Here is an 18,347-nt window from a genome sequence, read left to right as displayed (position 1 = left end):
CGACAGGAAAACATTGCAGCTACCACAGAAAACGAGAAGAGGATTAATATGATATACTACTTTGATTACAACGGATGTAATGATTATTATTTAGATAATTATTCCATAATGATTATTTTAAATAATTTATTAAGCTTATTTAAAGAGGAGGGTGTAATTACGTTGCACCGTACTCATTTGAAAAAGTAATTATTCTAGATTAAATCTAACAGTAAATCTAAACACTCGTTTCGTACATTGTGCAAAAGAACTACCGGCTTGTCTCAAAAAATTTAAGATTTTGCCAAAGTCTCTTTTTATTATGTGGAGTCCCATGACTAAGTGAGTAAAAATAAAATATGAGTGGAAAAAAAAGGAAAATGCAATTAATCAATATATTGCCCAAATCTCTTTTTATTGTGTAGAGACAAGTGACCCTGCACAAATCAGGTGATCAGTAAAGCACTCGGCTCTGAAACACTTTAAACTGTGAAAACACTTCATTTTAGAGTAGCCATCTTAATGCCCACTACAGCTACTCTGGCGTTCAGAGATCAAAAGCTATCAAAAGCAAACCTGCTATCACCACACGCTGTGCAGCTGAAGCTGAAGGGCTTTAGGAGAACCCGCTCCAACAAGACATTTATGATGATATAATACTCCAGGATCTCTATATAGCGTTTTTACTACACTTTTTTTTTTATATTTGTTCTTTACTTTAGAACAACAAAGTGTTATTCTCATTATTTTCCACAGCGTGCGTTTGCTTTTCATCTGTCTTGCTGTGTTCTTTAGTCTTTTTGTGTTTGTTGTTGTTCAGATTCACTCAGATTTTAGTCCTTTTCAATTTGTATTTGAATATGAAAAAGCACATCCTGAAAAAAAACTGCGTAATTCACAAAAAAAATGTGTGTGTGTGTACATACTTTTTTAATTTATTAAAACATATTTACAGATATCTTTTGCTTTTTAAAAACAGTCAGAATTCTCTGTTCTCTCTGAAATGCATCCACAGTGATTTTAGTGATATTGCACCTTCGCCATCAGGTTGCAGTTTCTATAGTGGTGAACACACTGTGAAAATAATCACCACTATAATGGTTCAGAGACAGTTAGAAAATTACCATCATTTGTCAGCATCAACAGTTGTAATCGATTTGGAAGCTGAGCAAAGAGTCACACACACACACACACACACACACATGATATGTGACTAGCTTTAAAAACCAGCAGCATACAGAAAAGCTATTCATTTTCTCCATATCCCATATTTCCACCAATAATGCAATTTGGACACTTCAGAGACATGTTTTTGATATTAAACCGTCACTGTTAAAGGCAAATCACATAAAACTAAAACACCCCTGATGGAGATTTAAATCAGCGACAGGAAGCAATGCATTATTGTGGAATATTCCTCAAGGATAAGGTTGGCTCTGCCACATTGCAGTTGTTTTTAATGTATCCTCTTCATCGTTGTTCTTTGTGATTAATTCAAGAGTATTACATCTCTTATCTCATCTTGCATACTGTCAAACAACTGTATCAATCTGCAACACTCAAACAAGAAAAGAGTCCACTCCCCAAGTGCACGCTACCATAAACAGTGAAGAACAAACCATTATCATGATCCTGATTCTCGGCAATTAAACACGGTGTTTGACCATGAGCCTCATTATTCTGTTCTAAACAAGCAGACGGCAGTGTGGAGCTGAGTTGATCTGAATAAATCATAGAACAGTACTGGTAAAGATGCCTTTCATCTTTTCGTAATCCCTGTTTTCGAGTCCCTTGGGCAAGTGGGGATGTAATGAAAAATGCCACGGGCTGGAAGCCGACATCACAAATGAGGAAACACATGTGTTTGAGAAAAAGATAAGCATGGACTTCAGGCATATGCTTTTAGACACCAGTATACACACTGACTTTACTAAAAATAAAGCTTCAGCACATTTTATTTTAATGTTAGAAAAACATGGACGTGAATAAATAATAATTACAGATTAATTTTTTTTGGCATACTTTTAAAAAAAGAGAACTAAGAAATTAAAAATTATACTTAAGTGCAAGTTGAGTGTAATTGTTTCAGACACATGTGAATGTTATTTGTAATTAAATGGAAATGTACAAGTATTAAATGCAGTTAGATAACAAAACTGTCTGAACAATCTGTATAAATAAAGGTGACTTGACCTGATCTTTAGAATCCTTTTTGACCTGTTTAAGTGGTACATCTTTATATGTCATTTCATGATTACTTCTATACTGTTGTTAAAACATGGTTGCACTGTCAAATGTATTGAAGAATATTTCTATTTAAAGTTGTCTCATGTACTTAAAAATATTTGCAATTAAGAACAGAAAATATATAAACTTTAACATTAAATATTAAAAAACAATTCACAGTTAAAATTAAAAGTACGCTAGTCTGTATGTAACTTAGTATCTCCATCAACACATCAAAATAAGTGTACTTGTAAAACTGTCACTAAGGAGTATTTTGGTAATCTTGACGATTAATCAAGTAGTACGATATTTTTTTGTAGTAATAAAAATAGACATAAGCCAATAATAAACTATAAATTAACTTAAAATACATATATAATAGCAACAAGGAAATAAAAATTGGTTTATTATGGCAATATGCTTATGATTTTAATATTTCATGTAGCCTTTTAAAAATGGTCTGATAAGCAGTATAATGGATTCTCATGGTATTTCTCTTGAGGTATTTTAGTTGGCACAATGCAACCGCGACTGTCACGTTTGTGGTTTGACGCAGGAAGGAGCACTTGAGAAGTAAAATAAACTTAAACGGATTTAATCTTCTTAAACGGGCAAAACAAATACATACAAGCAGTCAGGACATAAACCACGTAGGGCCATCAACAATCAGACCAACGTGAACTGAAAACACAGGACTTAAATACACAAGGTAATTGACTCAATTAACAGGGAACAGGTGAAGACAATTATACTATAAACACGAAGGGAAGGTAGGGCACAGAGAGCACATGGCACGAGACAAAAACAATAACACAGTCCAGAGACGTGACAGCGACAGTCCTACTGTATTTTGTAAAATACAATTTGACATTACAAAGTGGCATGACATTACTTACAGTATGTTAAGTGTAACAGTCATGAAAGTCTAGTCTCTTTAAGTTTCTGAAAACTTTTTTTTTATAAATATACCTTTAAGATTTCATACAGACAGAGTTTTCGGAAGACAGGTGATGTCAAACAGACAAGCAGTGCTCAAAAGCTTGTGAGCAGCAACTGCAACTGGGAAATGCCACATAGTGAATCACATCCCTATCTGAAAACCAGGAATGTATCTTCCCTCAGTCCCTCAGGTCCTGCTTCTTTGTGGAAACTCCAGTAGGACTCATCTCTATATCCAGAGGTGGTGGTGATCAGTCTATAAATTCTATTTTCAGTGCTACTTAATTGACACTGACTTTAATGAGGAGGTGTAGATTGTATGGGTGATTTTCTTATCATTAAAGTGCTGTAAGTGATGTTAGTCATTTCACTAACTTCTGCCAGGCTTGAGTGAATTTAGACCGCCCCCTCTCCCTGTCAGCAAACCTGAATGCTCAAAGTGACTGACAGCCAGAGAGTGTCTCGAAGTCTTCTGAGTGGCTAAACAATAGCTTCCTGTGGTCACATTCATTTTTGCAGTTTTAGAAAGCCTAGGGCTGTCACAACGACAAGTGTGATATCTCTGGACACCTCTTTCTGCAATATCTGTCAGGTACTTGGGACATGTTCTGTGCTGCTCCATAAAAAAAATGCAACGGTGCTTTTATGAATCTGAATGAACTGATGTTCCTGGAACTGAACTTGTGGATGGCGGGAAGTCAGTGAGTCTGTATGTTCAACCAAATCCCCTTTCACAAGGGTTACTTCAATCATGTGAGAGGACTTCTGTCATCCCTCTGAAACATTAATTTTACCTATATGTTTATTAATTTGTAGACACACCAAACTGATATGAAGAGCTTGCAACGAAAGCCAACCGTGTTGTCATCTCACACTGCTTACATCTGTGCTGAAAAGTTGCATTTGAACACACAACAAAGACAACAGCCAACGGCCAACTATCACATACATTCTACGACTGATTATGAGGAAATAACCGTCTTTTTTAGCAGGTGGCAGTAATTAGAAAACTAAGACTGCGAATATACAAAATGCAAACAATACAGCGCTTAATTTGAATATAAATAAATCAATGAATCATGTCGATCACTTTCTTCATTCAGATGGCTGCGTTATTGTAAAAAATATTGACCTACTGAAATGTGAAATTAAAACAGCCTTCTTTGTGACTCATCTTGACTTTGTAGTTTATACCCTTTTCAGTTTAGCTTTTCTTCTTGTGCACTGGTTCACTGAGATGAACAGCCAATCAGACTGTCTCACGGACTGGCCGATGCCGACGGTGCGGAACACACTGCAAAAACCGAGCTGACAGGCACGCAATGATGGTCCGGCATTGGCCGTCAACTTGGTGTGGGCTAGCATTTACATGCCGAATTTTTGATCTCTTTTGGAACACAAAAGAATATATTCTGAAGAATGTTTTTAAACTGTTTTATTCACACAATGAAAGCCAGTGGGGTTCCAAAACAACATTGATAGAATACCGTTGACTTTTATTGTATAGTTTAATTTAATTTTTATTTTTTTTTTAAACAACTTCCACAGAAGAGAAGGCAGCATACAGGATTGAGGGAAAGTAACTGTTAGCTGAATGTTCAGTTTCCCTTTAATTTTTCCAGGGGAAATGTACAAGTCGAATCTCATCCTTGAAATCATGGTCAACAAGCAAAGTATGTTTAGATTTTCTCTAGAACTATATAAAACTTGTGAAATTTTGAACATATTGTGCCAGTGGATGTTTATTAATTTAACTAAAAAAGTTTCCTACAAGCAGAATTAAAGAGTTTGTGTAATCCTAACAGGAGTGGGATCTTAGCTATCTGTAGATTTGAAGCCGCAGGGTGAGATGGTCTCTCAGACATATTCGATAAAATCATATATTTTGGTGAGTGTAGAGAAGTAGGGTAAAACCGATCTCATTATTAGTGTGATAATATGTACTGGTCTAGCATATTGCATGTGAAAGAAGGCCGAAGTGTTTAATAAAGTTAAGAAAAATAAATTCTCCATATGTAACAAGGATTGTAACGCACAAGTGACCCCGGTAACCACCGACAGTCCGATTCTGACTTACAGGTGTTGGACAATGAAACTGAAATACTGGCCAATTTAGTGTTGGAGGTTTCATTGCTAAATTTGATCAGCCTGGTGGCCAGTCTTCATTGATTGCACATTCCACCAGTAAGAGCAGAGTGTGAAGGTTTAATTAGCAGAGTAATAACACAGTTTTGATTAAAATATTGCAATGCACGCAACATTATGGGTGACATATCAGAGTTCAAAAGAGGAGAAATTGTTGGTCTTGCTGGCACATCTGTGACCCAGACAGCAAGTCTTTGTGATGTATTAGGAGCTACGGAATCGAGGGTTATGGCAGCATACCACCAAGAAGAACGAGCCACATGCAACAGGAGTAACTGTGGACGCAAGAGGAAGCTGTTTGAAAGGGATGTCCAGATGCTAACCTGGATTGTATCCACAAACTTAAGACTTACTTTGGTGCAAACAGGAGAGTTAAGGTGAACATTTAATTCACCAAAACTGTCAGTCAGGAGCTCCACAGGGTTAATACACATGGCCATGCTACTATAGTCCAACCTTTGGTCACTCGTGCCAATGTCAGATGTCGGTTTCAATGGTGCCAGCAGCGAAAATCTAGGGCTGTGGACAATGTGAAACAAGTATTGTTCACTGATATGTCCACCTTCACTGTCTTTCTTGATGGTTTGGGCTGCAATATCATGGCATTCCCTAGGAAGAATGGCTCAAAATCCCCCTGGTCACTGTGCAGGACTTGTATCTGACTTGTATGCTGTATTGGCTGCAAAAGGAGGCCCCTAAACCATACTAATGAACCATTGTTTCAGTCTCTTTGTCCAACCCCTGTATATCTCTGGGTAGGTGAGAGTTGCACTAATACTTTTTTTGAAAACATTTAGAAAAACCAGAAACCAATCAAAAATGCAAAAATAAAATGGCTATTAACATAAGCTAAGTACGCAGAAACACAAATGGCTTGCAAACACTAAAGTGGTCCTTCTGGACAGCTGTGTATCAACACATTCAAAGAAGCGATTGCACACACAAATTGAATTGACTGTAAATTGTGCAACTGCTATATAAGGATTTATGACCATTTAACCATGCTGATATTTACATATGACAGTTTATGAATCAGCAGGCTCATTTGCATCACAGATGCTGTGGTGATTCAATGTTATTCATAAAGAAGGGTGCAAACTTGATTTACGCCCTTGGACCACCCACAGATATTGAGGCATCAGATGAGTAATGGAAGTGATGGAAGATAAGAGTAACTGAGTCAAAAATATTTCAACTATGGTTATGTCGTTGCTCAACTTTGTAAATGCGCTTCTTTGTGCAATCAGTGAAAGAAAATCTACACTACACAAAGTAATGCTTGAACACACCTACTCGTCCTTTGCACTTTTTTTTACCTTACTATGTGCCATATTTTAGGATAAAAGCAAATTACATAATATTTTCATCATTTGATATAAGGGGCTTGCCAGTAAAGTAACGAAACTGCACTTGTCCACTTTATCTCTGCGTTTTGAAGCATGATTTCTTCTCGCCATTTCTCCCGTTTCAGATGATCAGAACACATCAGCATTAACTGGTTTACACAGTTTTATTTGTGACCCAAATTAAAAATTTCTAATTGTCTTTAAATAGCAATTCCCTCTCATTTTTTGATTATTAAAGAGCTCTAATTATTGTATCTAAAATTGTTCACGATGATGTGATAGATTAGCTTAATTATGATGACTTCACTGAATATGCATAAACACAAGGTATAAGACTCTGTGCAGTATATAATAATATAATGACTCTACAGTCAAGGCTAAAGGGTGTTATTATGCATGAGGAGGTAGAGGGAGGCTTCATTGCATCTTAAACATTGCAAGGAACTGCTTCTTCACTGCTGTCAACACAGTTATGTGATTTCTTCATAAGTATGTTTTATATTATTTTGCATGAATGGGTAAAAGACAGTGAAAACAATCACACTATGAGAACGTATTATTTCTGTAGTTTTCAGCACGACCCACTGAATACAAGTACAGTATATACCTCCAAAGCACTTCAAATGGCAAAAAGAAGCCGAGACTTGCTCTGCCAAAAATCTATATTTCTCGAACAAATAAACTTAAGGGGAAGCCAAGCAATTTGTTTGAAAACTAATTATTTTCGCAATTTTCTTTGATGCCAGGAGTCTCAGAAATTATGCAGTTCACCTGCAAATAGAATTACCGAGCATATTAAAATACAGGTAAATCTTTGCAGGCTTAATACTGGAAGACCTTTAATGTCTGTTTGTTTTTTTCAGTTTTCAGAGACAGCGAAAGCTGGCTCACTTGGAATTTTGTAGTTGATCCGAAATAACAATGCATTATTCATATACTAGTTCAGAGTGTTGCAGCATTGTGCCTTTACTAATGCATCCATTTATTCTGTTTGAAAAGCAGCATGAGCATGTTGTAGATCAAGCTTGAAATGTAAAAATTTGAAAGTGTAAAACCAACGTAACATCATGATAGCTTCAGATTTGTTGTGCAATTAAGTAACAAGTTTTTACGCAAAAATATATAAGATCTTGCAACACTTCAATAAGATCACATTAGAGTTAAAATGCCTCAGATGGTGCAGTCACAGCCACTGCCAGTGTAATTTATGCATGTAGCTGCAGTAAAAACAGTATTACAAACAAAATTGCACTCACTGAAGCCACATCCATCTTCCCTTTTTGCAATTGTGTTGTCAGTATGTAGTGATAAGCACGGTTAATAGTGAAATACCCCTTATTTGTGTCATTCTGAGAAGAAACCAGAAAAACTAAGACCCATGAAGCCTGATCATTACTAATTTAATTGAGTAGCCACAAGTACACAGTAAACACTTAAAGCAACTCATGGTTGTCAAATTCAATTAACTGTTGTTTCAAGATTAATCTTTAAGTCCAGTTTTGATACTTGAAACTGAAATAGCACAAAACCATTGTGCAAAGTCTGCAAAAATAAAAGATTACATATGAACAGAAAGAGCAATTAATATGCTAGAAAGAATCTGCCTACTTTTCAACATATTAAGAATATGGCATCTAGATTCTCTTATTCAGAGAAGCTTATAAAAGTACTTAGGATCATATTCAAGTTCACACAGATCAACAGATGGCAGCCATGCATTTTGGCTACAACCTACTAGAAAATAAGTGCTTCCTGTGTGAAATGTAAACATAAACAAGTGCAATGAGCATAATAAGCTTAATATAGCTAGTACACAATTTAGTGAGAATAAAGTACTTCTGAAAAAATTGATTCTCGTCCAGTGTCACACCAAGATTTTTGGCTTTCTGAGTGGGTGAGATGGCTAAATTGTCTATTGAAATGACAAGGTCTTGGCAAGGGTGCTTGTTGTCCAGATGAGCAACAACTCGGTTTTTGATCAATTCGGCTTCAGATGATGGGTGTTTATGCAGGCAGAAATGCTTGGCAGACATGTAGTGATTCATGATGGTATCTGGTTGTCAGAGGGTGGAATAGAGAAAACTAATTCAATATCATCTGCAAAAGAATGATGGGAGAATCTATGAGAGCTAGCCATGAGTGATGACTTTACTAAGTGGTTTGGTGTGAAAGGGGGTATGAGTGCTGGTCCCTTTGGAACTACAATGGTGGAACTATAGTTGGTTTGGAAATAAAGCGGATGCTTTCTGTGATATCTGGTGGGTTCTGTTTACCGAGTTCACTGGGAGGAGTATTTGGTGATTCATAGTAGGGCTGCAAAATAGATTTCAATTCTGAACTGTTTAAATGTGTGACCAGACTTGAAGGCGATGGGAGTTAAAATGATTATGTGTGAAGAAAAAACGAAGTATGCACAGTAACCCTGATGTCAACTGACTAAAACAAATTTTGTGCATTCAGACTTGATTATGTTGCCATGGATGTATTGTTTGGGGCAGGGTAATGAATGTGTGTTGGATATCTACAGCACTGGATGCTGGACTCGTTTCTTGCATGTGCCACGGCATGAATAAATCATGCAAATCACAGCCTTATTGTTTTACTACTTAGAACTTTATTTTCACTGCCGTTGTTTGTTGTTGTTTTTTGAGTTATGTGGCAATGACTGCATCTCTTTCTTTCATGGTTTGATTTTTACTGTCACTATCATTGTGTTTAGTGTGTGGAAAGTTAAAGATGTTGCTTGTCGAATTGAAATGTCTTCATTTTGCATGTCCCAAGATGTTTTCTTCTGCAGAAATCCTATATTAGATCTCATTACTAAAAAGCATTATTCTGAATGTGACAAAAACAGACTAAACTACATCACTGTGACCCATTAGCTAACCATTAGTTGAGCAGTGGTTTGCGAGGATAATCTGTCTCTGTTGTGTTCTTCAACAGTTTTTGAAGCGATTGGCTTTCCCATGGAGGTCATGAAAAAAAAAAATAATTTGACTTTTCTCAAATAAGCACTTAATATCAGTTTATCTTTTATTATAGCCTATGTGGCAGTGATTATCTGTTGGTGTTCCACCATTGTGCCAGAAGTTTTCAACCCCCTGATGTAATGCTTAATGTTCTGAAGTGGTCTAAGATTTTCAGACATTTAATGCTTAATGCTGACTAAAATGAAAGGACTCGTTGATTAGAAATCTTGGTTATAGTTAATTCACAAACATCAACAGCTAAAAAAATAAATGGCAGTTTGGCTGGCTTCAGTGTAGTTTCTGGGAGTGGCGAGTGCGTTTTTATTATTCAGCAAGGAAATAAATGTTCAAACACCCACAACAAGGTTATCCTCTTGTCAACAAAACCTTCCCTTTACGGTTTCTTCAGCTTCTACACTAAGGATTTTCTTTGATAGCGGTCACTGTTGACCTTCATGACAGCCTCATGTTTCAGACTGTAATCATGCTCTGCATCGATTGCCTGACTCTCACAGCAACAGCATGGACTCAGTGCATCAGGGTCTGCCGTTCCCCAACACTTCTGGGACTGTTCAAGGCTGTTGAAATTAAATCCTGCTGCTTCTACATCTCGCGACTGGTGGTAGATATCATATTGGACTGTGTGGAAACAATACAAACAAAACAAAACAGAAAATCTTTCCTCCTTTCAGACATACATTTCTATTTATATATAATTGGGTTTTTTAATCCCTTTTATTGACAGTTGCAATAATAAATGCTCATCTCTACCACCAAAATAATGTTTTTTTCTTCCCAATCATTGTATGCTGCTCTTCACCAGCAGGGGGCGAACAAAGATTTGCTGCAAGTCTTTCTCATTTACGACTACAACCCCCCCTCCCCCCCAGATTATGGATTATGAGCTCATTCATAATGTGCTTAGATGGCTGGGTAGAGCGTTTTCATTCATTGAAATGACACTAATTCAGATTATTACCATTTTTCTGAGTCGCTTTGGCACACTCCTTGAATCATTCTTAACACTAGCAAACCAGTAAGGGCTTTTCTTGAAACTGAACCACACAGCGGATTACCAGCAAAAGTAATTTTCTCAAAATCTTTAGTCTCAAAAGTAAGTATTTTTGTCAATAAACACACCGGTGCCTTCTGTTAGTGTTCACAAATAGGACAATCAAATTGCTTTTGTTTAACAAATTGCCCATGTTGTCACATCTAAGTGTACTCTTCCTGATGTAAAGGTATGCGAAATGCTGCACTTTTCAAATATGGCATTTATCAATTTTAGTAGCACATACAGTACAAATTACTGTATGTGGGTTACTGATTGCAAGGGACTAGACAAGATTTACAAATAAGTATTTACAGGTGATCTGACATCGAATACAAAGCCATTGCAATAGAGAACAGAAAAAGACAAAAGTCTTTAGCACTCTTTGTGTACACGTGTGTTACAGTATGTATCTGTATAAAGTATATTCACGGTATAATTTAAGTGGACTTCTGTTTCTGAAACATTACAGTACATATACAGTATTACCGCACAGTGTTGCCTTTAAGGGCAAAAGGCTGTTTTGTTTAGCAAATTACCTTTTTTTGTCTATAAAACTGCTTGAGAAAACTGGCTATGATCACTGATCTAAACTTTATGTTCCCATTTCTTTTGTGAAATTCAAGATTTACCTGTGTAGTTCATCAATTCAATTTCATAACATATCTACATAGAAATGTACTAAAAATATCCTAGAAATAGTTTATGTAAAGATACATTTTTGCATCTAATTTAATTTAACTAATGCAATAAATGTAGATGTTTTGTGGAGTAAGGCTATTTAATAGAACCTGTGTAATGATGATACAATATAAGTGACTGATCATGTAAGAAACATCAGCTGTATAAAATGTAGTATTAAACAAAATTAGCTTAAAAAATTAGATTTTTTGATTATGCAGTTTTTTGTTTTTTTTAAGAATTTCAATTACGATCGTAGAAATGTAGAAAAGCTATGAAGAAAAACGGCAATAAATATTACTATATAAATAATACTAAAATAACACTATTTTAATCTGATGATTTATATTTAATAATAATTTATTATTTCATTAAAAAACACTCATTCTAACATTAATTAACACTGAAGATTCATCTTTATTGAAAAAATAAAAAAATGAACTAAATGAAAAGAAAAACTATTTCAATTGGAAGGGCATTAATGCAGTTTCTCACATACAAGAATGAACAGAAATTTCATTTCTCGATTTTGAAATTGCACATTAAAGTACATCAAGGGGCTGTTATACAGAACCATGAAGTTTCGGTTGTGCTCGTGTTACACCAGTTGCAGTTTGCGCATTCTGTCAAAACATGTCTTGCAATATACTGTCTTCTGTAATGAACTCACACACCTTACATTCTGGAATAATGACAGCATAAATTACCATACATTGTAATTACTGTGCAAAAACAATTTAATATACTTAAGCACTAGTGTACAAAATATGGTCCAACTCGAATTAAACTTTCTTAAACCATTTCGACTGAAAGGAACATTAAGAGCTGTAACAGATGGACAGTTTATATATCTGCTGCTATGACCTGCATATGAATTAGTCTGCCGTTTTATAGATCACTTAGCAGTGTGGTATCATCTTTGTTGTGTGTGTGGCATTTCTGGTCATCTACTGTATGGCAATAAAATGAGATGCACATAATTTGAAAAAAGAAATAACCATGAATGCTCATACTAACAAACATGCCATTTTAATTGGTTGAAAAAATACAAAATGTCACAAAAACAAAACAAAAAAACAAACGGCTCAAATCAAACTGATGCCTGCTAAATAAAGTACTAACTCTGTCATGTTTTCTAATATTAAAATTGTATTTGTTTGATAAAGAAATAGAACTTTAAGATCTAAATCTATCCTGTCTTTCCCTTACAGCAATATTGTCACATTACTTCTGATGCATGATTATCTTGATAGACATGCCACCCCACTGCAATTCACTGATGAGGTCAGTGCTTTTGCCAGGGGAAGTTGTTAGACGAAGTGAGAGTCTTATCTGACTGCCCTTACAGCTGCTTTCTGCCACAGGCTAACCTTTACTTTGCTTTCTTTTACCAGGAGATGTTTCATTTCATCTTTGCCTTGAGTTATGGCTGGCACGGTAGACATCTGATGGTGGGCAAATGCAACATGCTTTGAAGAAGGTGTAAAAATCAAACTACAGGTGGCAGTCTTAAGATAGATGCTTGAGAAGAAACAACAGCACATAAAAAGTCAATTCAATATAATGCAGCCATTGAGCATTTCTCAGAAATGGGTCTATTAGGACTGATCTATAAAACTCAGCAGACCACTCATGTGTTTTTATGCCAATTTGGGTTGAAATCAGCAGACGTAGGTCAATCATAATACATTTTCTTCTTCGTGGAGCTTTTTCTTTAAATAATTTGAACTATCATGGCTTGGTTCTGCAAAACAATACCATCAACATGCACGACTGTGAATTTGGGGTCTGAAAAAAACCAAACAAAACAAAACTAAACAAAAAAACATTGGAAACAAAAAAACAGCTTCACTAAAGATTTGTTGTTAATTTTTCTTTCTTACCACATTTGGTTGTTAATTCACAGAAATATTATGTCCCAATTCAAAGGTAGCATACAGACTCATAGTGACTGCTGTTTCCGCCCACCTTCCCAGAAAGCAGCAGATAATTCCATAAGAACCAAAACTGAAAAAAAAAACCCACAAAAGCTCCTTGTGTTGGCCAATCCTGCTCTCTGTTATCTCCTCAGTCCATCCAGAGAGGTGCCGACGGTCTGTTTGTGCATCTCGGGTGGTGTGCAGTACGATGTGCTCTGTTCCATTAGCTTATCTTTACTCATATTCAAACCCAAATGAAGAGTGAACGCACCGAGGCACAGAAAACAAAACGCAGATTGCTCCACAAACGGACGAACACATCAAATTCTTCCAATCGATGTCTTGGAGGCAGTGCTTAACTATCAGTTACCTCATGCCTGGATACGATTAGCGTTTAGTCCAATTGTAAGTTTAGTCCAATTGTAATCCACGTTCCACTGTTTTCAAAGGCAGATGGAGCCATATTCCTTGGCAGGATAGAGGACATTGACTGGGACGGTGATAGTAAACACAGCTGCTGCAGGTGCAAAACACAAGATTGTGTGTCGGACAAGCTTAGATTGACTGGAAATGAGTGAAACGAGTGGAAAAACTCCTTTTTTATAACTTTTTTTTTTTTTGAACCACCAAGCATCGAGGACGTGGAGCTGATACGTTACAAAAGAAAGTTTCTCATTCCCATATTCCTTTATTGTACTTGGTCACCAGTTTGAATTCATATATTTATATCCATTTATATATATTTATGTATATTTTATACAGTTAAAAACACCATGGAGATGACAGACTATTTGGTTTCTTTTTCTAAGTTTCTCCTTAAATAAATGCATATAAATAAATTATCTTTTCACATGTTCGAGACTGTCACTCTCCCACGCTTCCACCCACAGCAGGTCCTCAGAAATTCAACCGCAGCTTTCAGTGGTATCCCAGTGTTGGCGGGAGTATTCTGAAGCCCCAGGACACTCGGGACATTTGTGGTTAGTCCTGTCAATCCCTTCTCATTGGCCAGGCTTTGTGGCATCTTTGTGCGTGTCTCTGGGGCTCACTAACTGAGTCTCCGTAGGCCCAAAAGAGGCCACTCCCCCTTGTCCACCCCCATTTGCTAAAAGGATGCACACAGTCTCTTTGGCCCCCTGAGGGACAGAGCTACTGATGTCCTCCTGTTTCCTCTGGGCATGTGCTAGCGCTCTGAGCTGTTCCTGAGCCTCATCAAGAAGTGAGGCCACATCCTCCCGTCTACCAGCCACACGGTTGGAGACCGTTAAGTTGGACTGTTGTTGATCAACGGCCGAAGCTTCCGCTGTGCTTTCTAGAGGACTAGAACGACTGCTTCCAGCAGTAGGGGCGGTTTGCATACACGAGACCTCATCCTGGTAGGAGTGGACAGAGGGGATGATTGGTATAGAGCACGGACGATAGGGAGCAGGAGGACTTTGGCTAGAACCACCCGACCTGAGGCTCCTAGCGCACCTGTGGTCTAAATGGCTGCTCCAAGATTTTGAGGATTGTGAGGCTTGCATATTGTAAAAGGAATCCTGATGTAGGTCGTTACCTGGGCCGGAGAGGTTCCTGTAGAGACAGAGAAAAAGATGACAGACTGAAATATGGGGGATTAAGGAAAGACAGGGATATATTGAAAATGATTAGAGTGCCAAGAAGGAGGTTTGTTGAATCTCAAAAAGTATTGATACATATTCTGAAAGCCGAATAAAGCTCAAGTGGGTAATTTCTGTGTCTGTAGCATCAACAAACAGAATTTTCAAAGTAATGACTGGTTCAAACAGGTTCCCAAATACTCTGTCACTCTTGTCGACAGAAAAGTCCCTTTTCAAGGAAAGCCAGTTTACTTACTGTAGCAGCTATACTGGCAACACCACCTAGAATCTGATCTGATTAATACACTTTTTGTTATGAATTGCATACTTAAAGATCTCTGCTAGGATACAAGGACACATTTCATAACATAAAAACAAGAATTTGACCGTCTCAGCACAGCAAACAATGTGTCTTATAATGTCTTACATAATTTATGACAATTTTATATGGCATTTTTAAAGAGGCATGTAAAACAAAGCAAGGATTTTTGTACATTTTGAGACTATTAAATGTTGAGGAAATAAAACAATTACTACATACTCAGGTATCTCAGGTTATTAGCTATTCAGCGTTTATTTGATCTGGCTGGTAGCCCAGTGTCTTCTCTGGCTCATAATCGTTTAGTTCAGCTGGGCATTAGCTGGTTTCCTGATTCAGAACTTGCTGCTCCCATGGCAGTCATTCTTAAGTTAATCTTCTGACGATTTGCATGCAAAATTCTTTTAAAAGGGATGAAAGCAGTATTTCCATCTATCCAGACCTTTGGTAAACTAATCTCTCAATTTAGGAGCAATCGGTATTGTTCCCCTGATTCATTATCTTTGTGTAATAATTCATAATCCCTAACAAAGAATGGCTTTTCTCATAGCATCAATATTTAACCAAGCACTGCTTTTTCTGATAATGACCCGAGTCAGAGTTAAGCCTCAATCAAGGGTAGGCAAATTGTCTTATTCTATTTCTATAAAACAGACGATATGACAGCAATGTCAAGTATTTCCACAGGCCATGGATCATCATTCCTGGAATATCAAGATTTGGAAACAGTTAAGGATGCATGGGTATAGCCTGAGTTTGTGAGATTTTGCTTAAGATTAGAGATCATGATTCAACATAATGTGATCACTTATTGAAATCCTCAATGTCAACAGAAAAGAGAGCTTGTTTGAAGGCGGCTAGAAATTCATGTGATTTTCATGAACTCCTGCTGTCTGAGCACGTCTCTCCAGTAACCCTCTCTCCAGCTCTCCTCCAGTTGCACATATCAAGACCTTTGACTTTACGATGAAAAGTCTGGTCTGCAACTTATTCTGCCCACAGAGAGGAAAAGACTGTCATTTAAGGGTGGGTTTCCCTCAAAAAACAATGAAATATGCATAGACTGGTACATTTTCTTTGGCCTACCTCAGAAAACATGTTAGATGGCTGCTGCCAAAAACATGCCAAAAACAGGAGTGTGTTGTGCCTTGTTTACAATGTGTAGTGGTGCTGTTGAAGAGATCACTGAATAAAGTTAGTTTTATTTTCTTTGCAAACAAAAAGTATTCTCATAGCTTCATGACATTACAAATGTACCACATGGACTATTTTAACAATTTGTCTTCTGGGCCTTGTACGTGGTAGCAACCTTGCTGTCTATGAAGGGTCTGAGGGCTCTCAGATTTCATAAAAATATAGTGTTATCCAAAGGTCTTATGAGTTTGGAACGACATGAAAGTGTCTTTTAATTAATGAAAGCATTGTCAATTCATTTTAAAAATTATCAACCAATCGGATTGAAAGCTTGCCAGATTGAAAGAAACACTGTGGTCTTATAAATGCAATGCTCTCTGCATCCCACAAAAAGACAAGCATCTCCTTCTATTTTAATTGTTACAGTGTAAACAAGCAGGAAACATCACTTTTGAGGGTTAGTTGGTACCGTCTGAAGAAAATGATACTGCTGTGCCACTCTGTGCACACGATGATTTATAACCTTATTTTTTGCAATGCTGTTAGTCCTCATCGTATCACGTAATAATTTCAGATACCTGCACGAAATGTATTAGGCTGAAAGGAAAACAGCTCGAAGGGTGTCATTGTACTGGAATATTTACTTAGGGCATGTTTTGAAGTATAATGAACAGCCTGCATCTTTGAAAGCCTCGTACTGAAAACACTTTAATGAGCAAACATTCGCTGCAAGAGAGAAATGCAGCTGATGAGGTCAGGCTTTAGAGCCGACTTCAGCTGCTGGGAAAATATCCTTGTGTCGCTGATCAGATAGGAGGTACACTGCAAACTGCAAATTTAAATCCTCCATTTAGTTTTATACATAACGGCAGGGCTTAATGTGAGTAAGCAATTATAAACGTCTATATACTTGCTTAAGCACTCAGCTCGAGGGAAATCCAGACGACCCAGAGGGGGGTTGACAGGTACCTTTCTATCTAAAAATACTTGGAACAATAACACCGTGTGAAATCTGTTCCCTGCGTAAGCCATTTTAGTGAGATAACAGCACACTTTCTGGGACGGAAGGAATGAGACGGCCAAGATTTTTTTTCTGCTGTCATATGCAAAACAGTTCTATCTCTGTCTCTCCCTTGCTCTTTTTTCTGTCACTCCTCTCCTGTCTCGCTCCCACTCTCTCCTTCTCTTTCCTGTCCCGTATCCCAGCCTGTCTCTATGGTAACAGAGCTCTCTCCGGCAGAGGAATATTCTTATGCAGGCTGGAAGGCTGGAAATAGGTCAGTGCTGAGACCCTGTTGGAGATTTTAAGGCGAGGTGGAGTCTTCCACACTACAAAGCTATCCTGTATAGCAAACGAGGACTAACTGGGCCAGGATAGCCTATAGTGTATGAGGGTTGATGGCTGGCCCATTCTAGCAAACTCATCCAGGACTGCCCATTCCATTGATATATCACTGGCTGTTTAATTGGCTATGACAGTGTGGTTTTTATTAGCTGTGCTGCTCCTGGAAAAGGCAGCACTCCCCAGTGCCCTCCTGTCTCAGTGAGTCATGCCTGCATACAGAACTTCAATAATAGAGCTCAGACAAGCTCGCTTGTTGCTCTTGCAGCCTGCATAGAAACAAAGGCATATGCACACCACTGAAAACTTGGGAGCAATTATAAAACGAGCTTTATGGCAAAACTTGGGAGCAATTATAAAACGGGCTTTATGGCACACGCACACAAAACTATTAAAGAAATACTCTTGGTAAATGTATTTTAGCATGCATTAAAAAGCCAACCCTGCAAGTGACATCCCACCAATCTCAGAAACATGAAACTGAGTTTTATAAGTGGCAATGTCATGCTGTAAACTTTGCACTTCGGTGTTGAATTCGTTTTGTAAGTGGAGATGTTATTTTGGCAAAATTAGCCCTTTTCTAAATGCTTTTCTTTTTATGTATTATTTTATGTGTTGCTGTTTATGTGTATCTTTTCTTTTGTTTTCTTTTCTTTTTTGTACATCCATCTGTTACAGCAAGTACAAAGCTGGTTTAAG

General features: G+C 37.3%; 1 protein-coding gene across 3 annotated transcripts in view; it reads right to left on the bottom strand.

Annotated features, from left to right (window-relative positions):
* Positions 1–11,733: 11,733 nt before the first annotated feature.
* Positions 11,734–18,347, bottom strand: part of LOC122357079 (pro-neuregulin-3, membrane-bound isoform) — a 243,779-nt gene continuing 237,165 nt past the window's right edge. For all 3 annotated transcript variants that reach the window (XM_043256270.1, XM_043256272.1, XM_043256271.1), the window contains one exon: positions 11,734–14,827. In XM_043256270.1, the coding sequence (XP_043112205.1) occupies positions 14,257–14,827 (571 nt within the window). In that variant the 3' untranslated portion in view covers positions 11,734–14,256. The remainder of the gene's footprint in view (positions 14,828–18,347) is intronic.

The sequence above is a fragment of the Puntigrus tetrazona genome, chromosome 13 (genome assembly GCF_018831695.1).
Source record: "Puntigrus tetrazona isolate hp1 chromosome 13, ASM1883169v1, whole genome shotgun sequence".
NCBI classification, from domain to species: domain Eukaryota; kingdom Metazoa; phylum Chordata; class Actinopteri; order Cypriniformes; family Cyprinidae; genus Puntigrus; species Puntigrus tetrazona.
Note: the sequence above shows the minus strand (reverse complement) of the source record. Positions and strands in the feature narration are given on the sequence as shown.